This window comes from Cebus imitator, unplaced genomic scaffold (assembly GCF_001604975.1).
Source record: "Cebus imitator isolate Cc_AM_T3 unplaced genomic scaffold, Cebus_imitator-1.0 Scaffold38, whole genome shotgun sequence".
In the NCBI taxonomy this organism is placed as follows: domain Eukaryota; kingdom Metazoa; phylum Chordata; class Mammalia; order Primates; family Cebidae; genus Cebus; species Cebus imitator.
Window position 1 is genome coordinate 4242568 of NW_016107353.1, and position 26013 is coordinate 4268580.

The 26013-nt window shown below is 48.3% G+C and overlaps 1 protein-coding gene across 1 annotated transcript in view; it reads left to right on the forward strand.

The window, feature by feature from the left end:
* The window catches only part of RASSF5 (Ras association domain family member 5), a 78666-nt gene that overhangs the window by 17130 nt on the left and 35523 nt on the right, over positions 1-26013 (forward strand). The window contains exon 2 of the mRNA XM_017525256.1: positions 13079-13200. Within this exon, the coding sequence (XP_017380745.1) occupies positions 13079-13200 (122 nt within the window). The remainder of the gene's footprint in view (positions 1-13078; positions 13201-26013) is intronic.

Genomic DNA, 26013 nt, shown 5'->3' on the forward strand with positions numbered 1-26013 from the left:
TCTCTCTCTCTCTCTCTCTCTCTAGATATATATATTATATATATATAATATATATATGTATATGTATACACACACACACACACACACACACACATATATATGTGTATATGTGTAAAAACATCAGGGGATGGGGCAGATGTGATTGGAAGGAGAGCTCTCACATTATCCTAGCAGAGAATCAGTTAACACAGTCTAAAGTTGAAGCATGGATCGTTAAAAATGACTCAATCCTATTAAATGTGTTTATAATACACACACACACACACACACACACACACACGACAGAGTGGGGACATGCTTCAGGCTTTAGCACCCACAAAGAACAATGTGGTGGGAAACAGGCCACGTGGAAAAGGTGCCGGGGTCCTGGGTGTGTGGCAGGCGCTGCTCTGACTTCCTGCATCATTTGTCTGAACTTGTTGTGAACCGTCCTGCCCTCGCTTCCTCTATGCACTCCTCCCAAGACACCCCCACCTCAGCACGCCCAGCCTGGCCTAGCCACGGTACCTTCCTTTTGTTGGTGTTTTCAGCTTAGGGATGCATGGTTGTGTTGGAGATGGATGATTAATGTGCCTGCCTGAGAGGCACACCCACCCACATGAGACAGGATGGTGCCCCTGCGGGCCAGCTGGGGCGCCCAGCTTCTGCCAGGCAGGCTGGGTGTGTTTGGGAGGAGGGCACAGGGGACACATCCAGCCTGCCTGGGAATGTGGCTTGGAGAATATATCGCTGATACATTAGATCCAGGGATCCAGGTTCCAGAAAGAATTGGTTTGCTTGTTTTTGTTAGAGACAGAGTCTCACTCTGTGGCCCAGGCTGGAGTGCCATGGACCAATCATAGCTCACTACAAGCTTGAATTCCTGGGTTCAAGCCATCCTCTCACCTGACCCACCTGAGTAGTTGGGACTACAGGCACGTGCCCCTCTGTCCGCTCCCAACAAAGGATTTAATTATTTTGTAGAGATGGGGTCTCACTATGTTGCCCAGGCTGGTCCCAAATTCCAGCCTCAAGCAATCCTGCCTCAGACTCACAGTGCAGGAATTGTAGGCGTGAGCTACCTTGAGGGGCCACAGAGAATTTTAGGATCTGCTGTGGTCTCTGAGCAACATCCGAGTAGATCTTTTGCCTTTCCCTTTAGTACCAAATGGTTGCTCAGAAATGTATGTCAACCCCACCCAGCCCTGCCACATAGAAAACTCATATAATCATTTTGGAAGAGAGTAAAGGATGGTCTTTTGGGGTAGTCTGTAGCTCTCTTCCCTGTGCCTCAGTTCAGCAGAGGCTCCCAGCTTCACCCCACCTCTCCAGCACTTTCCCTCCTTGGCCAGCCTTGGAGGAGCCTGCCTCCATAAAGCCCTCCACCCCAACCCACTGTTTCACATGGGAACTCAGCATCTGAGCCAAACTGGAGCGTGCTCAGGCACATCCCCTCTTGGCTCTTCCCACAGAGACAGCAGCCCCTGTGTGTCAGCTGCCCACCTTGCCTGTCCACACGAGGGGCTGGCCACCTCTGACCTTAGAGTTCTAGGTCACTCATCTTACCATGACATTGACCTTTCCTGTTTGCTTCCTGGCAGTGTGTGTGTGTGCGTGTGTGTGTGTGTGTGTGTGTGTGTGTGTGTGTGTGTGTGTTGCAGTTGGGGCTAGGGTTGTGTGGAGGGAGGGAGGGAGGAGTTGTGTGCCTCCAGGTCCCCTGGGCTGCAGGGGATGCTGAATACCCCCAGGGTGGTCTGTCCTCTGAAACAAGGAACTACAGTAAGTGGTCTCAAGAGTGCTGGGGTTCGCATGTTTTCCTGCAAACATGAGGATGCAGATGTCCTGAGCTGGCTGCCTGACCCTTGGAGTGGGGAGTTTCCATTCCCTTGCTGCCAGCCTCACTAGGAGTTTAGCCAGGAGTTTGAAAAACATATAGATCGTGTTGATTTTGGCAATGGCTGCAGACCTCCAGGCTTGACTATCACAGTCTCTCCCACTCACCAACATGACCTGTCCTTCCAGCCCCCTGCTCTACTCCTCTAGACCCATTAAAGGCAGAAGTTGGAGGGAGGTGGGAGCAGGTGGGAGGAACTTACAGGAGCAGGAAAGTTGCACAATTCCTCTCACCCTAATGCATTAGACCAGGACCTGAACATTGAGAGGGCTTTGGCTGGCGTCACATGCTGAGTCAACAGGAAGCTGGGTGGACTTGGACATCTCATAACGTTGAAATTGACAGCCGCCATTTATTGAGCACTTACCATATGCCAGGCACTGTTGGATGCTTCACATACGTTCTCTCTAATTTTGGCAACAAATGTGCTGGCAAGAAAGATTACCACCGCCATTTGCAGTTGAGGAAATCGAGGCTAAGTCAATTCCATATATAACTGAGGTTAATTGTCCAGGTGTCTCATACTCAGTTAGAGGGAGGTTCAGGTTCAAACCCTGATTCATGTGACTCCAGAAGCCAGAGTCTTTCCACGGCCCAGCGCCAGACTGAGTGTCCCATCTCTTCTGCCCATTGTCCAAGGCCTCTACCACATGTGTTAAGCAGTGTGTTTCAAGGGATCATGCCATCTGGGTAAGGATTTCTGACGTATGGCTGGTCAGTAGATGCACTCTGGTAACCATCTGTGAGGCAGCTGGTGCTGGGAACTTGGTGTCCATTTTGCTGTCGTAGGGAGCGGGTTTGGAGAGGCTGGGCCTCTTTGAGTGGGGGCGGCTGAGAGCCTGCTGCCTTGTGGAGCCTGACCCTGGCTGCAGAGCTGGCCTCTCTGGTGAAGCTGTCCTGAGAGCTCAGGACAAGAACCTCTGTCTCCTGTCTGGGTAGTTCCAAGTCTCCCAGATGTGGTGTCCCAGAGACAAAGGGGTCATGGATGGACGACCAGTTCAGAGCAGGCAGACAGTATGGGTGGCTTCAGAACCCCCCAGGATGCTGGAAGCCTCCAAGGCTGAGTGGCTTGGTTTAGCTGGGAAGAGAGCTGTGAAGTGGCACATCCCAGGTCCTCCAAAGACAAGGCAGAGGTCCCTGTGGGGGTGGGGGGCACTCTCCCTGCTCCCTGCCGGGACAGAGGAAAAAGCACTCCTTGCCCAAATCTCTTCAACCCACGCTCTTTCTAGCCTTGGGCCACCCTAACTCCCATCCCTGATGAAGTCCGTTCCTGGCCTCAAGCAGTGCAGAGTCAGGCACCAGGAGCAAGCGGAGGGGATGGTGCTGAGGAATGGGCTGTTGAGGAGCAGCCAGGAGTGGTGGGTCTTCACTCTCCACCCTGCCGCTTGCCAGCTATGAGGGTGCCAACAGGTCATTTCACTCTTCAAGTCACAATTTTCCCATCTCTAAAATAGGAATAGACCCAATGAGTTAAAAACTTATGTCCACAAAAAATCTGCACATGAATGTTTATAGCAACTTTATTCAGAGTTGCCAAAACTTGGAAGCAACCAAGATGTCCTTGGGTAGGTGAAGAGTTAAATAAACTATGGTCATCCAGATACTGGAATATTATTCACCAATGCGAAGAAATGAGCTGTCAAGCCATGAAAAGACAAGAAGCCTCATAAATATATGTACATCTACTATGTACCCACAATTTTTTTAATTCAAAAAAAAAAAAAGACGGAGATAAAACTTAAGTGAATGCACAGTACTAAGTGAATGAGCCAATCTGAATATTGGCTACGTACCTTATGATTCCAACTATATGATATTCTGGAAAAGATAAAGCTATGGAAACAGTTAAAAGATCAGGGATCTCCAGGGTTAGAGAGGAAGAAGGGGCGAATAGGCAGAGCACAGGGGATTTTTAGGGCAGTGAAACTCCTCTGCCTGGTGCTATAATGGCATGTGTATGTCCACAGCCAGAGAACGTATAGCACCAAGAGTGAACCTAATGTAGACTGTGGACTCTGGGATAATGATGTGCCGGTGTGGGTTCATCAGTTGTGACAAATGTACCACTCTGGTGGGGGATGCTGATATAGAGGAAGCTGAGCCTATGTAGGGGCAGGGGGCATAAAGGAACTCTCTGTATTTCCTGCTCAATTTTACTGTGAGCAAACATTGTTCAAAAAGAGTCTATTTTTTAAAAATTAGTGGCACAGTGGCTCACACCTGTAATCCCAGTACTTTGGGGGTACAAGGCAGGGAGATGACTTGAGGCCAGGAGTTTGAGGCCAGCCTGGACAACATGATGAAATCTTGTCTCTACAAAAAATTTAAAAATTAGCCAGGTTTGGTGGTGTGTGCCTGTAATCCGGACTACTCAGTGGGAGGGCTGCTGGAGCCTGGGAGGCCAAGGCTGCAGTGAGTCGTGTTCATGTCACTGCACTCCAGCCTGCGTGGCAGAGTGAGACCCTGTCTCAAAAAAAATAAATACAGTAAATTAAAAATTGAGGAAGAAACACATATCGCACAGTCATAGTATGGATTACATGAAATAATGCATGTAGAATACCTGGTGCATTGTGGGTAGCGCGTAATGGTCCCTGATGCATCACAATGTGGGTACCTGATTTTTCTTTCTTCCCTTTTTGTGGCATTTTTCCATTAGTAAAGAATACATTGCCAGGCGAGGTGGCTCATGCTTGTAATCCCAGCACTTTGAGAGGCCAAGGCAGGCAGATCACCTGAGGTCAAGAGTTTGAGACTAGCCTGACCAACATGGAGAAACCCCGTCTCTATTAAAAATACAAAAATTGGCCGGGTGTGGTGGTGCATGCCTATAATCCCAGCTACTCAGGAGGCTGAGGCAGAAGAATCACTTGAACCCAGGAGGCAGAGGTTGTAGTGAGCCAAGATTGTGCCATTGCACTCCAGCCTGGGCAACAAGAGTGAGACTCTGTCTCAAAAAAACAAAAAAAATTTCATTCTAAAAATTTAAACAATTTAGAAACTATAAAGCACTTGAAATCCCATCACTCAGAGCAAACGTGATCTGCCTTCCAGACCTCTCTCTGCATAATGTACATATATATGTATGTGTAGATTTTATATAATTGAAATCATAAAACACAACCTTTTTCCCTTTTCAGACATATGCTGTGGACATATTTTCATACTGACCAATATTGATATGCATTATCTTATGTAATGGCTACATAGTATTCCATTTTAAAATATAATTATAACTAGTCTTTTGTAGATGGATATGGGGGTATTTCTAGCATTTTGTTGCATTAGCAACTATGTGATGAACATTTTAGTGACGATAAATTTAGATATGAGTAAATACACACTCAGAATAAATTCCTGCAGGAAATCGATGCCACCAGTAAGGTAGTACCTTCTCATTTCCCCACATCCTCTTTAATACTGGAAGTTATCCACTTTGGTTAACAATTTTCTTTTCTAAAACTAGAGGGAGATTTTAGAAGTTCAAATGTTGGAGGAGAGGTAAGTAGAAAGGCAGGGAGGAGGGACCCCCCAAGGGGGCCGGCAGAGGTTTCTCTGTGAGGTGGGCCAGGGTTGCCCCTCACAGACTCCAAGTACACCGAGCCCCTCCCCGCTGCAGCGAGCTGAGCCCTGGGGCTTCCCTTGCTCACAGGGGAGCCGTGGAAGGTCTGAGGATGATCAAGACCTTTTATTTAGGATTGCGACGTGCCTCCAGTTGAAGGTCTGGAGGAAGGTCAGTGGACACTGTTGAGATGCGCACAGATGGGCTTTCGAGGTGAGGATGTCTGATGCTGTGGCCAGGGGCCAGACAGACTTAGACGTTAGCAAGGTAAGAAGAAAAGCTAATAATACTAAACTCTTAGTGTGTAGCAAGTGTTGTGTTGTTTTTTACATAACTTCCTCATTTAATTCAGCAACTATACTGCTATCATCTCCATTTAACAGATGAGGAAACTGAGGCCAGTAGCGGTAAAGACACTGGCCTGGGTCCCTCCTCTTCAGCAAAAGGCAGAGGACCATTCCTTCCTTTAGTCACTCAACTGATTTGTCGTAGTCCCTTTCTGAGTGCTTGCTAGTGAATGGGCTTCCCAAACTCGGAGCAGAGCCCAGAGCAAAGGGCTGGGGAAAGGGTTGCATTCAGGAACAGAGCCGAGGAGATCTGGAGTGGGCGATGAGGCTGCAGTGGGAACGACTGTGTCTGTTGTATGAGAGCCTGAGTCTGAAGGGACATCATGGGGCCAGGTTGAGAGGGGATGTCCTAGCTGGGGGAGCTGGCAGGGTAGAGGCTGCAGGGTGAGGGTGCAGGGCACTGCAGGTGGTGGAGCTGCCCTGGGATGGTCTGTGCACAGAGGGCGCTGGAGACCCTCTCTGGGTGGTCTTGGAGCTGCCATAGCTGGTCCAGCCCAGAGGCTCCAGTGGGGCAACCCCCAGTGCAAAAATGGGGGATTTTTAAAGGAGAATTCCCTTGAGAAGGGAGTGAAGACAGGCACTATGAAATGGCGACAGGCCCCACTGATTTGTTCAAGAGGATCAGAACACCCTTTACACCTGCCTTCTTAAAACTTTGGTAAATTATAATTTTCCAATGCATATTATTTTTTTCAGATTTCCCTGTAGTGCCTAAGAACAAAATTATCTTTAAAGGTGATTTGTGTGCTTGTTTCGGAAATAACTGTAGGAGTAAGGTTGGTGAGACTCAGGAATCCACATAGCAGAGCAGTGGAAGGAGAGGGTAGGGGACGGATCATTGACTCTTTTTTTAAAAAAAATTATTTCTTATTTTTTTGAGATGGAGTGCTGCTTTTTATTTTTGAAATGGAGTGCAGTGGCACGATCTCAGCTAACTGCAACCTCCGCCTCCCGGGTTCAAGCGATTCTCCTGCCTCAGCTTCTCAAGTAGCTGGGATGACAGGCACGTGCCACCATGCCCAGCTAATTTTTGTATTTGTAGTAGAGACGGGGTTTCACCATGTTGGTCAGGCTGGTCTCAAACTCCTGACCTTGTGATCTGTCCACTTCAGCCTCCCAAAGTGCTAGGATTACAGGTGTGAGCCACCGTGCTGGGATCATTAACTCTTAACTGGAAGCCTACACCTTCCAGGGCGTCTATGTTGTTCTTGACATCAGGAACCCCATTTGATCTTCATGGCAGCCCTAGGAACTGGCTATTATGATTCCTATTTTACTGTAGAGAAAATTAATGCTCAGAGAAGTTCATAACTTACCCAGGGTCACAAACTAACTGAGCAGGGCCTGGAGGCCACACCTTCTTCAAAGTCCATTCTCTTGCCATGACATCATAGCACAGGCCAGGCTGCTGGTCCTCAGGGAGAGTGGGGAAGCAGGTGGGAAGGTTTGCTGTGAGACTGGCTTTCTTCAAAAAGGCCTGGAGGTGTTCAGAGAATGGGCATAGGTTCCTGGATTCAGAAGCTGTCCTGCTTCCCCTCAGGCATCAGAAGCTGCTGTTCACTGACGTGGGACTGACCACAGGAGAGGCTGGTAGCTCTGCTGTCATTCAGGCTCAGTAGCCTCAGTGCCTGCCCTGCCCTCACCCCTTTCTTGGCCTGGGCTGGAGAAGGGGGAGAGTCAAGTGGAGGGGTCTATGTCGTCTATCTCTCATGCAGCTCTGGGGTGAAGGGGCCTTAAGGGTTTCTTATCAACAGAATAAGTTCTTATCAACATACTCGTTTTCTGGTTCAGAAAACAGCCACTCAGGCCATGCGGCCACATGGCAGAGGATGCATGTGTGTGCCTGTGTGTGTGTGTGTGTGTGTGTGTGTGTGTGTGTGTGCATTTGGCCATGGGGGTGGGGCAAAAACTAACATTGGCAGCCCTGGGGATTAAAGGAAGGTTTGCAGCTTCTGAAGTTTGGAGAAACAGTCTCCCTTGCTGCAGAACTCTTATGTACTTCTACCTGCTGGCTTTACCTCTTCAGGGCTAAAGTGAAAGAAGTCATGCCATCTCCAAGCATAGGCCACCATGGCCTCTGGGCCATGTTTGAGGTGGTGACCTTGGCAGTAACCTTTAGGGACTGTGAAGGCCAGGAGCAGGCCTGGTAGAGGTAGGCAGATGGTCTTGGCCTCACTTTACCACTCTCTAGCTTCCCTGTCCTGTCCTGACAGCCCACTGTGATCTCTGGAGGAGGTTTCCACTAGAAACCGCCATCTGTTTGGGCCCAAGAGCTCTGTGTAGTGGATTGAACTGGGCTTTCCTCAAAAATGATACACTTAATCCTAAAGCCCAGGCTGGGCACCGTGAATCATGCCTGTCATCTCGGCACTTTGGGAAGCTGAAGTGGGAGGATCACTTGGGACCCGGGGTTTGAGACCTGCCTAGGCAACATAGAGAGACCCTGCTTCAACAACAACAAAATCAACTGGGCATGGTGGCATGCACCTGTAGTCCTAGCTACTCAGGATACTGAGGTAGGAGGATCACTTGAGCCTAGGAGTTTGAGGTTACGATGAGCTATGGTCATTACACTGTACTCCAGCCTGGGCAAGAGAGTGAGATTCTGTCTCAAAACAGAAAAAAAACTTCTAACCCCCGGTAGCTCAGAATGCAACTTGATTCAGAAATATGGTAGTTGCAGGTGTCGGCAAGATGAGGTCACACTGGAGTAGGGTAATGACTGGTATTCTTATAAGAAGACAGGCTGGGGTTGGCTCATGCCTGTAATCACAGCACTTTGGGAGGCTGAGGCGGGCGGATCACCTGAGGTCAGGAGTTCGAGACCAGCCTGACCAACATGGAGAAACCCCATCTCCACTAAAAATACAAAATTATCCAGGCGTGGTGGTGCATGCCTGTAATCCCAGCTACTCGCGAGGCTGAGGCAGGAGAACCACTTGAACCAGGATCAGAGGTTGCAGTGAGCTGAGATTGTGCCATTGCACTCCAGCTTAGGCAACAAGAGTGAAACTCCATCTCAAAAAAAAAAAAAAAAAGACAGAAGCACAGGGAGAACGCCACATGACGTGGACAAAGAGGCTGAAGTTACAAGGAATGCCAGCAGATCATCAGAAGCTAGAAAGAGGCAACGCAGGCCTCTCCATGTTTCAGACCAGGCCTGGTCCCACCGACGCTTTATTTCAGTGTAGCCTCCAGAGCTGCGAGACAGTCATTTTCTGCCTAAGTCACTTGGTTCATTCATGGTACTTGGTTATAGTGGCCCTGGGTGCTGAGGTCCTGGGCCTTCCTCCCTGGCTCCTAGTTGTGGCTCCCTCCTGGGGAGAGGGGCACCTATTGTGGTTGGTCTCCTTCATTTCTCTTTACAGTTGTTCCCTTTATGTATTTCCATAGGCCCCTCTTCCAAAACCTGGAAGCACATGTACTTGCCTCAAAGCATACCCTAGGAATAGGGATGGGGCTGTCGTTGGAAGGAAAGGCTAGAAAGGGGAAAGGATCATTTGATTTTACAGATGGCAATGTCAATATCAAGAAATACCTGTTCTCCTGGAGAAACTACAGTTAGAACCTACAAATGTTGCTCCCTAATCTGCTGTTGCCTCTTGCTGGAGAGATCGTTGTCCTAGCCCTTCAGTGATGACAGAGTCCCCTGACTCCTCTTGGCCCCTGTGATAAGGTCATAGGGGTTACCTGGAGTCTGATCTCCAATAGAAGCTCCGCAGAGCCGCCTGCGCCCTGAAGCCCTCCGTGCCTGCTCTGGCTGGCAACCGTCTCTAGTTGAGCAAGCTCCCTGGGTCTGCGCCGCAGCCAGGCACCTGCTTTGGGCTGTCTCCATTGTTCATTATCTTTTCCCATTTTGGTCCCATCTGCCCAGCGAGCCTGGGTTCCCCAGGGGTCTTGTCTTATTTATCCTCACCCTCAGGCTACTACAGAGCATGAGGAAGTCCCCATGCTCCAGACACTGATGCTGCTGCCAGACGTGATGGCACTAGCTGTTTGGGGAGGGCTGAGCCCTTCCTTCCTGAGAGCCACGCGCCACCCAGGGTTTGCCTTTTCCCTCCCTCCTTCCTCAGCCAAACTGAGCACCGTGGCCGGGTGTGGTGGCTCACACCTGTAATCCCAGCACTTTGGGAGGCTGAGGTGGGCACATCGCTTGAGCCCAGGAGTTCAAGACCAGCCTGGGCAAAATGGTCAAACCCTGTCTCTATTAAAAATACAAAAATTAGGCCAGGTGCCTGTAGTCCCAGCTACCCAGAAGACTGAGGTGAGAAGCTTGCTTGAGCCCTGGAGGTGGAGGTTGCAGTGAGCCGTGATAGAGCCACTGCACTCCAGCCTGGGCGGCAGAGTGAAACCCTGTCTCAAAAAGAAAAGACGAAACATAAATTGAGCACCAGCTGAAGGCTGTGGAGGACAGTGGAATATCAAGGGCAGGGGTTGGTTTGGTTTGGCAGCGGCTGGTGATGAGCTGCCTTAAGGGAACTGTGGTCTGCAGAGGATTAACCACTGGGTTCTGGTGGAATGTGGCCCTGTCTTTGGAACTCATGGGTCTCCCCAGTCCCTGAACACGTCAGGCCTGCAGGCGGTTGCTTCTGGTTTGAAGAAAGGCATGGGGGCTCTGACTTCATCTCTGCTGGCCTAAAAGCCCTGGGCTTGGCATTTCCAGGACCGGGAAGTATGAAAATGTGCTTCAGAGGTTTTGCTGCAGCCTGTGATTACATGGTCCCATGGAACAAAGTCTTTAGTGCTCAAACATGCTTCTTATAAAATCCCAGAACACTTCTCAGAGGCGTCTGCTCCTTAGCATTGCCCGGCTCAGCGTCAGACCTGTAAAAAGATCTTTCTAAGGTTTTGATGCTGTTTTCAGGGTGCGTGTGTGTGAGAGAGAGAGAGATGGAAATTGAGAGATTCAGAGGCACAGAGGGACAGAGGCTGCCTGTGCCAATGGGACAAGGAGCTGAAAGAGGAGCAGAGAGAACTTCCTCCTGTCCCCGGTGCCTTCCCATTTGTGAGTTATGGCAGCTCTCATCACCGTGGAGTTGGGTGAGCTTTCAATCCTTCCTCCTCTTCCTCGTTCCCACCTCTTGGCATCCCCAGAGCATTCTTCATCGCTCAGAGCTCTACCAGAGCCACACAGGTGTATCCCAGGGCCAGCGCCGGGAACAGTGCTTCCATTGTGGGCTCTGGCCTCAGTGATCCCTTATCAAAGCCCTGGTGTTTCTGGGCACTGCGGGCAGACATTTGGCCTGCACTTCCCTTTGTACCCTTCACCTTATTAAAGGGGAGGCTGTTCTGTGCTGAGCAAGAGGTCTCCCACGGAGGGCCCAGAAATGCATGTGGGTACCTGCAGGTAGATGGGTGCATGCCCCGGGGAATTGACTGCATTCATTCTGTCTCCAAGTGAGAGGAGGAGGGAGGATAAGACAGTCGTGGGCTCTGAAGGAGAGGATATCAGTGGGCCTCGCTTTTCAAGCACAAGGGAGATGAGTAGTGGAGCTTCCAGACACTGTTGCAGAAAGGTGGTCCAGGCCACCAGTAAGAAGGTTCTGGGGTCTCTGCGTGTCCCCACATTTGTCAGGGTGCTCCCCTGCAGACATTAGTGGCAAAACCTGTGCAAGGAACATAGCCCATGTGCTTATGTTTGGGGGATTAAGGGAAGGGACAGCTGGGGAGGGCGGATGTCATTCTGAAGCTCCCCAAAAGCAGGGAGAAAAAGGGCCACCACCCCTCCCCCAAGACAGAGTGTGCTATGGCGGCTTTTAAAAATAGACACCAAAGGTACTGAATTTTTGGAGCTTGTTAGAAGGAAGGAAAAGCATTTTGGGGTTGCCTAAGCCCTTATCAACCAAAAGTGGTCCCGTAATCCCCGGGTTTGCAATCAAGCCCAGGCTGTTATGTCTCCTGCCACAAAAGCCCACCCAACCCCAGCCCATCCTCACGACGTGCCTTCACAATCAGGAAGGAAAATTCATGAGTGTCCAGCACCTGGAAGGCTGGGCCTTCTGGCTGAGCTCAGGCACCTCTGGGACAAGTTACCCGACTGACCCGGCAGCTACCTGTGGGGACCAGACCTCAGACCGACGCATTTTGCCTGCAGATGGACTTGTGTTACTTTCTTCTGCTGCCACCTCTTCTTCACTCCCCCCACCCCTGCTCCCCTGCCCTCCCCTCGCCTCGCTGAGTCTCCGCGTCTCCTGCCCCCTTTGACCTCATCTCCGGTCGGCCAGGAAGCTCCAGAGAGAGCCCTTGAGAAAGCTGGAAAATACTAGCAGCCTTGGTGCTGCCACTGATGAGCTGTGTGTCACTGGGCACCTCACGTTTTCTCTCTGGCCTCAGTTTCCCCATCTTTAAGGTAGTCTCCAAGGCTCTTTTCAACTCTGGTCACTAAGTCTCTGCCTCCATGGGAGTAAACACTGTTGATGGAATGTGCTTCCTCACGGAATCCCCTGATCTGGGGTGTGGTCTGCGGGCTGTTTCAGCTGGGTTCAGAGTCGCATCCCCACATTCTAGCCGGGCCAGGTCAGAGAGGGGTAAGAGCCCTTCCTGTTGATGATAATGCCTTTGTCTGTGGAAGCACTTTTAATTCTTCAAGATATGTCCTCCTTGATCACCAGAAGCAGGCAGGGCAGCTATTACCCATACAGGCTGAATATCCTTTATCTGAAATGCTTGAGACTGGAAGTGCTTCCGATTTTGGACTTTTCTCCAATTTGGGAATGTGTATGATACCAGTTGAGTGTCCCAAATTTGAAAATCAAAAATCCTAAATGCTCCAGTGAGCACTTCCTTAGAATGTCATGTTGGTGCTCAACGAGTTTCAGATTTGGGAACATCTGGGAGATCTGATTTTCAGCTTGGGGATGCACAACCTGTATTTTACAGATGAGCAATACAAGGCCCAGAAAAGTCAAGTCCTTTCCCAGGGATTCATGACCCCTGATGATTAATGTAAAGTGGTAGAAAGAGCACCAGTCTGGGAGCCAGAATATCTGACCTCAAGAAAGTCACTAAGTCTTTAGGCCCCAATTTTCTGTCCGTAAAATGGAAATAATAATGATCGCAGAGACACAAAGCAATGCAGGCAAACACAGTTTGTAAACATGTAAAGCACTTAACTTGCACCATTCCTGGAGGCTCCAAGAACGGGACATATTCTCACGCTGTCTCCTGACCCTCCACTTCTCTCCTGTGCTGCTCTTGCCATTGGGAACTAATGCAGTCTCCTGGGTTGTTTTTCTGGGTGAAAGTGGGGAGGAGTCCTGCCTGTCCCCTAATCTCCCTTTGGTGTTTTCCCTCCAGACTGCAAATTCACCTGTCACCCAGAGTGCCGCAGCCTGATCCAGCTGGACTGCAGTCAGCAGGAGGGTTCATTCCGGGACAGATCTTCTCCAGAAAGCACCCTCACCCTGACCTTCAGCCAGGTAGGTGGCAAAGCTCATGGACCACAATGGAAACAGCCTCTGCAGGTGCCCCAGGCTCCACTTTCTCTCCCAGGAGATCTGGTGAGCAGGAGGTGGCATGAGGCCTCAGATTCCACGTGCACTGGCTGGAGTTCTCAGATACCCTTTTCCAAGGGGACAAGGGGCAGTGGCACAGGGAACTCTGAAGATGCTCAGAAGTCCCTTGTAGTTCTCCCCAAGTACAGAGCCTATTGTGGCTTAGGGCTCTGAGCCAGAGATGTGGGTATGGGTAAGCAGTGGGGTGGCTTCCAGAGAAGCCTTCTGAAGGTCCCTAAAGGCCTCATAGCCATGAGACAGTGGAGATGCTGGGGCTGACGCATCACTAGCACATTGTCCCACCAGGCCAGCCCAACCTTCAGAGGGGCTGAGCAAATGGTCCCTCCCTGTGTTAAAGAACGAGAAAATTGGTGTCCAAAGCAACTTTTGGTTCTGGGTTTTGTAAAGACACTTGAACTGCGATGTATCTGAACTTTGATTTCTGGGATTTAGAATGGGGACAGAGGAGTGTGTCTATTGCTTCTTGCATTGAACAAGTATTTATTGAGTGTCTACTGTGTACCAAGCATGGGTGAGAGTCAGGGTAATAAATGATACATCACAGTCCTTATCCTCAGATAGCTTACGTTCTGGCAAGGGAGGCAGAATGCCTACGAATACCATATACTGTGATGCATGTTGCAATAAAAGTATGAACCGAGTGTTTGGATATATACTACAATTGTTTCTGCTGGGAGAAATCAGGGAAGGCTTCCCAAAGGAGGTGATGTTTAAGCCTTACTGTGTGAGTTGAAGGTTGCCGGTCAGGGAAGTAAGAAGTTTCCTAGAATATCATCCTTTAATTCATTTAACAAATAAATTTTGCGTGTTCACCATGTGCCAGGGCCCAGGAAGGCTGAGGGCTTAATGATGAAGAGAACAGACATGGCTTCTACGCATCCAGTGCTCACAGTGGGGTAGGGGAGTGAGACTTTAAGCAGATATATCCTGTGTATCTGATGGAAAATCTCAGGGTGCTCTCAGAAACTGTACTTGGGGGCCCAGGTGCTGGATGGGTACTCACGAGCAGCCCCAGGTCTCCAGAGTAGCCATCATGTGATTTTTCTGGAACACAATCAACAGTGTTCAAATGCCTGATTCACCATGGGTGTTACCAGCCTCCCAGCTGTTCCCCCACGCCTTTCTCTCTCCCTGGAAAAAGAATTATTAGAAAGCAAGAATGACATGTTTTTATAAGGGTGATACTGTATTGGTTCTCAAATGTATATTTAAAAATTCTGTACATCCTTCACCGACATTGGAACCGTAACTATTTCTGGGGGAACCTGAATGTAACTAGGCCGGTTGGAAGGGCCTTGCCCTTAGCAAGAACCTGTCCATCTAGGGTTGGGGACAGGGAAATGAGGGGAGGCACATCTGGTCTCCAAAAGCACTGATGGGTGATGCAGATGTGACCTGAAAGTTTTCCTCAGAAGATGAGGGAGGAGGTTAGTTACACGGCACACCATACAGCAACATTGCCTGAAAATCTTATTGAAACAGCCTTTTCTGGTTCCAATTTGCTTTTCTCTCTGGGAGCTCCCCAGTGTCTCTCCTTCCTGCTCTCAGCCTGCCCCTGCCCCACCCTGGAGCCTGGCTGCCCCCACTGCTTCCTGGGTCTCCTCATTGGGTCTCTTTCTATTCCTTCCTGTAGAGCAGCAGATCTCAAAAAGAGGCTATTTTACTCGCCCCCCCAGACGTTAGTCTGGAGACATTTTTGGTTGTCACAACTTAGGGGATGCTGCTGACTTCTAGAAAGGACAAGGATGCTGCTAGCCAGCCCGTATTGCATAGAACAGCCCCCACAACAAAGAATTATCCGGCCTCCAATGATATTGGGCCACGACTGAGAAACCCCGCCCTGGAGCGCGTTCGCCAGCTCCCAAGTGTGGCAGGCAAAAGGCAGGGAAGGCCTGGAGCTGCCTGGACTCATTGTCTCCTCTTCCAGATATCAGCAGTGAAGAGGTGCTTTCAAGTCTGAGTTTCTGGAAACAGAATGACCCCCTTCCTGCTGCTGGAGAGAGGAGTCAACCTTGGAACCCTCTGGCAAGTGAAATCAGGACTTGTCTAGAGCAGAAACACCACTGAAATATTGCAGAGGAAGGAGCCAGTAACCCCACATGGGAGCTGAACGGCCCCCAGTCGGCAAACAGCCTGGTGTGGGGTTTGCTCCTGGGCCGGCCGGATCAGGCTGCTGCTGTGTTTGCCTTGGACAGGCCTGACAGCGTGCTTCAGGAGGACTGGGGCAGGACCCAGCCTTCTATCAACAAAACCTGGGCCACGCTCCAGGCCCACTCGCCTCTTCTAAAAAGCCTGTTTGTGCTCGTTTCCGCCTTGGCTTGATTTTCTGTTGAATCTCAAGATGGAGCTTTCTTTCACCTTGACGTCATCACCTGGGCTGACCTAACTTCATGTGCCACTGCTGTTTTCTTGGGGGATTTAAGGGAGCAGGGGCTCAGATCTGAGCTCAGCTAGTTCCAGGTATATATGGCTTAGGGGGTCTCATCTTGGTGGCATTTCTCCTCTCTGATTTTTTTTTTTTTTTTTTTTTGAGACGGAGTTTCGCTCTCGTTACCCAGGCTGGAGTGCAATGGCGCGGTCTCGGCTCACCGCAACCTCTGCCTCCTGGGTTCAGGCAATTCTCCTGCCTCAGCCTCCTGAGTAGCTGGGATTACAGGCACGCGGCACCATGCCCAGCTGATTTTTTGTATTTTTAGTAGAGACAGGGTTTCACCATGTTGACCAGGATGGTCTCGATCTCTTGACCTTGTGATCCACCCGCCTCGGCCTCCCAAAGTGCTGGGATTACAGGCGTGAGCCACTGCGCCCGGCCCTCCTCTCTGATTTTTTTTTCCCCTGAGATGGAGTCTTACTGTATTGCCCAGGCTGGAGTGCAGTGGCACTATCTCAGCTCACTGCAACCTCCACCTCCTGGGTTCAGGCAATTCTGCCTCATTCAGCCCCTCTGTGTAGCTGGGATTACAAGTGTGCTCCACCATGCCTGGCTAATTTTTGTATTTCAGTAGAGACAGGTTTTTACCAAGGTGGCCAGGCTGGTCTCAAACTCCTGACCTCAAATAATCCACCCTCCTTGGCCTCCCAAAGTACTGGGATTACAGGCGTGAGCCACCGTGCCCGGCCCTCTCTGCTGTTTAAGGAAAAAAAAAAATGATTGATTTTCCTCCATCCAGAGAGAACCATTCTTTATTAACATTTTTACATGTTCTTCCTGAACATTCATACATTTTTCAAAACATGGTTGAGATCAACCTGTAGATAAGTATTTGGCCTCAACATTTTAAAAGCAACAACCTCAAGGTTCTAACTGTCTTGTCTCTGTCACGCCAGGGGGAGGCAGCTGGGAAGGAATGGGGGCCAGGTGTGGAAGGGGGCAGGGATGAGCTCAGAATCTCCAATGGCAAACTCACAAGGCCATCGGAAACAGGCATCAGAAACGGAGGAAGGCTGCTGGGAGCTGCCTGTCCTCTCGTTAACTACAGAACCAGTGGTTTCAGAGTCTCTCTTGAAAGATCTCTGAGGTCTCTGATGTCTGACTTTTCCTGGCATACCCACGTGTGACCAAGCAAATCTCCCTCAAGTCTACCCTAGACCCCTTTTCCAGTTTAAGCCTCATTTGCGAGGGAACATCGTTGTTATTGGCTAAAGACCACACTCAGTTACCCAAACAGCTGCAGTTCTTTTACTTAGGATTACACTCCAAAGAATTTGTGCTTCTGCTGGTCTTAGAGGTACTCCTATCATGTCACTTACCCCTGGGATGAAAAAAGCCCTCAGTGGCTCCTGGTGCTCTCGCAATGAAGTGAGACCTCTGATGGCTTGATTCAGTCCTTTTGCTGCCTGTGGAGAAGGTGGACCCTAGAGAAGTCTTTGTCCTTGCCCACCACTGTGGATTCTCATTATCACCCACTGATGCCCAGGGCAGTCCTGGCAGCTCTGTCCCTCTGGCCTTGGGTGCCACGTTTCTTGGATGGAATGCACAGACTGCAAGAGAGAAGCAGAAGCACCCCTGCTCCCACTCTGATCCCTTGCAGCGAGTGCTCAAATCTTACGCCAGCAGGCCCAGAGTCCTTCCCCTTCCTCCTGACCCTCCAGAGTCCCTCGTACGGTTTGGATACGTGTCCCCTCCAAATCTCATGTTGAAATGTCGCCTCCAGGGTTGGAGGTGGGACTGGTGGGAAGTGTTTGGGTCATGGGGGTGGATCCCTCAGGAATGGCTTGGTGCTGTCCTTGCAATAATGAATGAGCTCTCGCTCTATTAGTTCACACAAGAGCTGGTTGTTTAAGACGACCCTAGTATCTCTCTCTTGCTCCCTGACTCTTGCTCCCTCTCTCAAATGTGACACACCTGCCCCCCCTTCCCCTTCTACCATGAAGCTTCTTGAGGCCTCCCCAGAAGCCAAGCAGATGTTGGTGCAGTGCTTGTACAGCCTGATGAACCCCTAGCCAAATAAGCCTTCTTTCTTTATAAATTATCCAGCCTCAGCTATTCCTATATAACAACACAGAATGGACTAAGGCAGTCCCTGGGCAGCAGCCTCAGAAACCAGGCTCCAGGCGCTCAGCCCCAAAGGCCAGCCCCTCCCACGGCCGTTCCCAGACCTTCCACACTCAGGACTCTGGCTACTATTCCACCTGTCTACTATTTACTTGACATTTCTCTTTAAATAGACTTATTTTATTAAATTTAAATAAACTTATGTTAAAGAAAAATTTTAAAATATCCTTGAATCACTGTTTTGATGTACTTAGGAATTTTTTCTCTGCACATATTCAATGAATACTTATAATTTCTTTTAATATGTGTCCCAGGACTCCTCAAATTGACTCCACAAATACTTATGAAGCCAGGCACTAGTGAGGCACAGTGGTTCAAACCTTTTATGCCAGCACTTTGTGAGGCCAGGGCAGGAGGATTGCTTGAGCCCAGGAGTTTGAGACCAACATAGCAAGGCCTTGTCTCTACTAAAAGTTAAAAATATTGGCCAGGTGTGGCAGTGTGCACCTGTAGTGTCAGCTACTTGGGAGGCTGAGGTGGGAGGACAGCTTGAACCAAGGAGAAGGAGGCTGCAGTGAGCTATGATCATGTCACTGTACTCCAATCTGGGTGGCAGAGTGAGACCTTGTCTAAAAAAAAATCTAGACACTGTTCTAAAGTCCTTTCAGGTGTCATTTGTGGGAGATGCTGCCCTACAGAGGCCACTTTCTTTGGCCATCTGATACCTGGACTGCCAGGACACTGGGTCCAGGGGTTGTCTAAGGGGTACTGTGAGCAGTGGAAACAGCTCCTGGGATGCTGAGAAGGAAATGTCAGCTGTTCTTACAAATACCAAGGTGCCCTTCCAGAGGAGACATGGATCTGTATGTACCAATACAGAATTGTGCAGAGTGAAAGCAGGTCCCTGGCCAGGCGCAGTGGCTCACACAGGTAATCCCAGCACATTGGGAGGCTAAGGCAGGCGGATCGCCTGAGGTCAGGAGTTTGAGACCAGCCTGTCCAGCATGGTGAAACCCCATATCCATTTAAAAAATAAAAAAATTAGCTAGGCATAGTGGTGCATGCCTGTAACCCCAGCCACTTGGGAAGATGAGGCAGGAGAATTGCTTGAACCTAGGAGGCGGAAGTTGCAGTGAGCCTAGATTGCGCCATTGTGCTCCAGCCTGGGCAACAGAGCAAGACTCTATATCAAAAAAAAAAAAAGAAAGAGAAAGAAAGCAGGTCCCTCCACAGTATATATAGGACCAAACTATTTGTATTTTGCATGTATATATAAGAGTGTGTGTGTGTGTGTGTGTGTAAATGCAGGACAAGGGCCTGGCAGCGCTCGGCTAACTACTGAAAGAGATTTCACCCTGGAAGGACGTTCAAAGTGATAGAGTAAGACTCTTACCTTTTGCCTCAACCTCCCAAGTAGCTGGTCCTACAGGTGTGTGCCACCATGCCTGGATAATTTTTGAATTTTGTTTAGAGATGGAATCTTGCTCTGTTGTTTCTATGTTGTTTGAAAACCAAGTGCTTTCCATATGTTCCTAGTGTCATATTTTTAAAAGGCAGTAGCTGTTTTCTAAAAACACAGAACCTTGGCCTGGGTAACTGAAGAGCTAGGTTCTAATCCAGATTGTGTAGACGAAATACTTGATGTATGAAACAGGACAAGTCTCTTAGTTTCTCTGAGCCTTGGGTTTCTCCTGTGAGGTTCCAGTAAGAAGTCTGTGAGAGCGTGAGTGGACAGAAGCAGTATTCTAGGTGACAGTCCTGAGCCATCTCTGATACCTCTAAGGGGCTTACTGGATTTTTTAACTTTGTTACTCCTGTGATGAAAACCCTCAGTGGCCTCCCATTGCCTTCAAAATGAGTGTAAATCTAGATTAGTACACACAACCCTTATGGTCTGGCTCTGCGAACTCTACAAAACACCAGAAAGTAGAGTTACTGTCCTGGGTATGAAAACACGACTCTGTGGTTTGGGTGGACATTTTTTGCTATAAGGCTTATGATTATCACTGAGGCCCCAAGTCACCATTCCACCCTGTGGATGACGCCCTGTCCCCACTCACCAAAGGGACAGATGGCTTCTAGGTCTCCAGATAGATTGGCCCGGGCAGCCAGCATTTCAGCCCTGGAGGTCCCTGCTGCCTTTTCTGCCTACACCCCCAACCCCAAACACCCACAAATACACATCTGGCCACCGTCAAGCCTTAGCAGGGCCCCTGCTGCAACTACCCTTCAGCCCCTGCCGCAGAGTGGTGACTCAGCTGGCTTGGAGTTCTGTGTTTCCTGGCTCCCAGCCTTTTGCTTCCTCCTGCAGACATGCCACTGTCTCCATTAACCCAGTCTCTACCTTTCCAGACCCTTGAGAAAAGGAAGCTCCTGTGGCCAGTCCTCCCTCGTCCCTCAGCCCAACAGCCACATGTTGAACCCAGGATGACCACATGGGGGAGCTGGAGAGCAAAAAGACACATGCCTAAAAGGGCAGGAGCTGGGTGTGGGGGAATGAGTCCTTGCCTGAGGCCCTGGGCTCCCTAACAGGCGTGAGAGACCTACCTGCACAGCTCCCAGGAGGTGCAGGGTCTCAGGTCTCTTTTGAAAGCTTCAACACATGTTAATTGAACTGTGACTGGTAACAACAGTAGCTGACATTTGTTGAGGTATACCTCCAACTGTAATTGTGGATTTGTCTATTTCTCTTTACAGTTAATATGCCTGTATTTTGAAGCTCCATTATTAGGTGCATACACTTTTTGTATTTTTGGTTTTTTTTAACAGGCAGTGTCTCACTCTTTCTCCCAGGCTGGAGTATAGTGGTGCTCATTGTAACCTTGAACTCCTGGGTTCAAATCATCTTCTAGCCTCAGCCTCCCAAGTAGTTGGTACTACAGGTGTGTGCCACCATGCCTGGATAATTTTTGAATTTTTCATAGAGATGGGATCTTTCTCTGTTGCCCAGGCTGATCTTGAACCCCTGGCCTCAAGCGATCCTCCCACCTTGGCCTCCCAAAGTGCTGGAATTACAGGAATGAGCCACCACATACGGCTACTTTTAGGATTATTATGTCTTCTTAGTTAATTGACCTGTTTATCATTATGAGATGACCTTATTCATCCCTGTTAACATTCTTTACTATGAAACCTACTTTGTCTGATATTAACATAGTCACTGTACCTTTCTTTTAATTACCATTAGCATGGCATTCCCTAATCCACCCTTTCATTTTTAGGCTGTGTGTGTCTTTATATTTAAAGAACACTTCTTACAGGCAGCAAATAGCCAGACCTTGTTTTTCTTTAAACCAACCTCCTCATCTTTACCCTTTGAGTATTTAGATCATTTGCATTTACTGTGATTATTGATATAGCTAGATTTTAAGTCTATCTTCTTACTACTTTTTTTCCTTCCTTTCTTTTCTTTTTATTGAGACAGGATCTCGTTCAGCTGCCCAGGTTGGAATGTGGTGATGCAATCATGGCTCACTGCAGCCTCAACTTCCCGGGCTTAGGTGATCTTCCACCTCAGCCTCCTGAGGAACTGGGACTACACATTCGCCATCATGCTTGGATAACTTTTTTGTATTTTTTGTAAAGATGGGGTTTTGCCAGGTTGCCCAGGCTGGTTGGTCTCAAGTGATTGGGGGCTCAAGTGGTCCTCCTGCCTCAGCCTCCCACAGTGCTGGGATTATGGACATGAGCTACCACACCCAGCCTGCTATTTGTTTTCTATGAGTATTCTGTCTGTCCTTGGTTCCCTTTTTCTATTTCTTGACTTCTTTTGGATTAATTGAATAACTTTATGATTGCATGTTATCCCATTTGTTGCCTACAAGCTTTAACCCTTTGTTTTGCTATTTAAGTGCCTTAGCGTTTACAGTATGTAAATGCTCCTTAATTTATGGGAGTACATCCCAATAAACCCACCGAAAGTTGAAAATATGTTAAGTCAAAAATGCATTTAATACACCTCACCTACCAAACATCATGGCTTACTCTAGCCTATCTTAAATGTGCTCAGAACACTTATATTTGCCTGTAACTGGGCAAAATCATCTAACACAAAACCTATTTTATTACAAAGTGTAGGATATCTCATGTAATTTATTGGATGTTGAACTAAATTATGGTTTCTATCAAATATATATCTCTCTAGCACCATCTTAAAGTTGAAAATCATAAGTAGGAGCATTGTAAGGAGGGAACCGTCTGTACATCTTTAGCTTATCACAGTCTGCCCATCAAGTGATACTATACCTCTTCATGTATAGTATAAAAACCTGGCCAGGCACAGTGACTCACACCTGTAATCCTAGCACTTTGGAAGGCCAAGGTAGGAGGATCACTTGAGCCCAGAAGTTCAAGACTAGCCTGAGGAACATAGTAAGACCCTGTCTCTATTTTATATAAAAAATAATTTAAAAAAAGAAAAACCTCATAATAGTATCCTTCCATTTCTCCTCTATGGACCTTTGTATCATTCTTGTCCTGTATTTTGTTTTTATATATACTACAAGTCGGGAGTCCCAGCCCCCAGGGCCACACACTTGGCCTTTTAGAAACCACGTCGGACAGCAGGAGGTGAGCAGCTGGAGAGCAAGCCAAGCTTTCTCTGTATTTCCAGCCACTCCCCATGGCTCGAATTACTGCCTGAGCTCTGCCTCCTGTTAGATCAACAGCAGCATTAGATTCTCAGAGGAGCCTGAATCCTATTGTGAACTGCGCATGCGAGGGATCTAGGTTGCGAGCTCCTTATGAGAATCTAACGGCTGATGATCTGTCACTCAAATAATATAGTATCACTTGACAGGCAGACTGTGATAAGCTGAAGATGTACAGATGGTTCCCTCCTTACAATGGTCCTACTTATGATTTTTCAACTTTAAGATGGTGCTAGAGAGATATATATTTGATAGAAACCATAATTTAGTTCAGCATCCAATAAATTACATAAGATATTCAACACTTTGTAATAAAATAGGTTTTGTGTTAGACGATTTTGCCCAGTTACAGGCAAATATAAGTGTTCTGAGCACATTTAAGATAGGCTAGAGTAAGCCATGATGTTTGGTAGGCGAGGTGTATTAAATGCATTTTCAACTTAATATATTTTCAACTTTCAGTGGCATGTCACATGGTGAGAGAGGGAGCCAGAGAGAGAGGAGGAGGTGCCAAGCTCCTTTGAACAAGCAGCTCTCACATGAAGGAACAATGCAAGATTCCCACATTACCATGGGGAGGGCACCAAGACATTCATAATGGATATGACCCCTTGACCTAGACACCTCCCACCAGGCCCCACCTCTGACATGAGAGGTCACATTTCAACATGAGATTTGGAGGGGACAGATATCCAAACATATCACACTGGTTTTGAACAATTGATTACGATGTGCCTTTTGTAGTTTTCTTTATGTTTCTTGTATTGGATGTTCATCGAGTTTGTTGGATCTGTGGATTTATAGTTTTCATCAAAATTGGGAACATTGGGGTTATTATTATTTTCAAATATTTTTATCCTCCCCCACTCTGAGGACACCACTTACATGTATATTAGACTGCTTGAATTTGTTCCACAGCGTACTTCGCTGTTCATTTAAAAAATTCTCTTGTCTTTCTGTGCTTCATTTTGCTTTGTTTTGTTCTGAGATGGAGTCACGCTCTGTCTCCAGGCTGGAGTGCAGTGGTACAATCTCGGCTCACTGCAACCTCTGTCTCCTGGGTTCAAGCAATTCTCCCGCATCAGCCTCCCAAGTAGCTGGGATTACAGGCACCCACCACCAGGCCCAGCTAATTTTTGTATTTTCAGTAGAGACAGGGTTTCACCATGTTGGCCAGGCTGGTGGTGAACTCCTGACCTCAGGTGATCCACCCACCTCAGCCTTTCCAAGTGCTGGGATTACAGGTGTGAGCCACCGCACCTGGCCTGTGCTTCATTTTGGATCATTGCTATTGCTGTGTCTTCAAGTTCACTAATCTTTTCTTCTGCAAAGTCTAATCTGCCATTAACCTCCATCTAGTATATTACCCATCAAAGGCATTGTAAATTTCATCTCTAGTAGTTTGATGTGGATGTTTTTTATATTTTCCATGACTCTACTTAACTTTTTGAATAAATAGCATATACTCATAGCTGTTAATGTCTTTGCCCAGTGTTAATATCTGTGTCAGCTGTGGTCAGTATTAAAGACAGGGTCTCTTGCTAAGTTGCCCAGGCTGATCTCGAACTCCTGGCCTCAAGTGATCCTCCTATCTTAGGATCCCAAAGTCCCTGGATTACAAGCATGAGCCACTGCACCCAGCCCTGTGGAACTATTCCTAAGTTTTGTTCTAGGACTTAGTTCAATTACTTAGAAGTGGTTCGATCCTTTTTAAGATTCTCTTTAATATTTGTCAGGATTGGAACAGTGCTCAGTCCAAGGCTAGTTATTTCCCACACTAAGGTAAGACTCAATTGCTTAAACCCAGGAGGCAGAGGTTGCAGTGAGCCGGGATCGCACCATTGCACTCTACCCAGTGCCTAATAAATCATGAGGTTTTCTGGTATGGCTCATAGAAACAGGCACTCTTCCTGCCCTGTATGAGGGCAGACACTGCTACCTGTAATCCTTTTGGGTGGTCTTTCTCTAGCCTGAGTCTTTCTTCTGGGCACACACTGATCAGTACCCAGGTGAATACTTCAGGGGGCCTTTGCAGTTCTGTCTCTCTGCAGCTGTCTCCATTTAGTAACTCTGTCCTGTGAACTCGGGCTGCCTTGGTCTCCCTAGACTCTGAGCAGTATCACCTCAGCTTCAGGGAGTTTTCCAGGCTCCAACTTAGTGCACCCTCTACATCACACCTGGAAATAAACTAGGACTAAATCTAGGGATCAACTTATTTCCTTTCTCTCAGGAATTGCTGTTCCTCACTGCCTGAAAGCCAGTATTTTAAAAACCACAATTTCATAAGTTGTATCAAATTTTGGGTGATGTTTTAATCAGGAAGATATATCTGAATCCTATTACCTCACCTCTGCCAAGAGCAGAACTCCCCCAGGCACTGTTCTAATACTAATTCATATGAGTTCATTTAATACCCTGCCCGATGCATTAGGTAAATCCCTTGAGGACGAGGATCCTATCTTCTGCCAGTTGGTCTTCCTCATAATGCACTGGGCCTCGCACATAGTAGGTGCTCAAGAAGTCCTTCATTTCATTTGATTTTGAACTTGGATTTGTGCAGGGTTTTTGCATTCAGAATGCTGGTTCTCCCACTTACTCTGACCCTAGGAAAGTACATAACCTCTCTTAGCTATTACATGGGATCACCAGTGTGGGCGTTGCGGCAACTGTATGAAAGTACTTATAAACTCCACGGAGCATGGACCTTGTTTGTCTTGTTTCCCAGTGTGTCCCCAGCACCTACCACACATAGCAGAGTTCCCCCTGCCCCCACGGTGTCTGAGAGCCTTCAGCCTAGCAGGCTGCCCTCCCTCTGTAGACACATTATCCTCAAGATAGCTACGGATGTGGACCATGCCTGCTCTCACCATCTTAAAATATGTTAACACCCAAAAATGGGATTTGTGTTGTCCCTGAGTACACAGTCACAAATCCACTGTGCCCTCCCTGGTACCCAGTCCTGACACTGCTGACAGCCCCTTTCTGCCACCCTGGGGCAAGTTTAGCACTCCCAGCTCTAAAGTCTGGCTTTTGATAGCTGAATAACTTTATGACCTAGCAATCAATTGCTACTGACAGCATCTTTTGTTATTCTCTGGCCACCAGAAATGAGAGGAGACTCACCACCTTTAGTTGACATGGAGGGATGTCAGAAAAGTCAGAAACTAGGGTCCCACATCTAATCTTTTCTGGTAGATGTGAGGGTGGGGAGTGGAATACACTAGACCCCACCCAGCCCCTCGGTCAGTATTTCCCTAGCTTCCAAACCCCAAATTTGGCACTGATTTATATTCTGACTCCTTCCCTTGATAAAGAGTTAATGACTGCTCCCAGGGGATTCTAGAGGTACCAGATGCACACCAGCCAAGAGAAGGAGCCAGTCCCCTGCTCCCTCCACTTTCCCCTGACTAGGACATCCTTCATCTTTCCCCTGACTAGGCCATCCCATCTGGGACAGCTTTCTCCATGGCTCCTTCACAGGTTCCCGCCACACTCTAGAAGCCAGTGTGCTGGCCAAAGCTGTCAGTGGTTCATCTGCACTGGACAGTGCCCTCACAGGAGACTCCCCAAGGC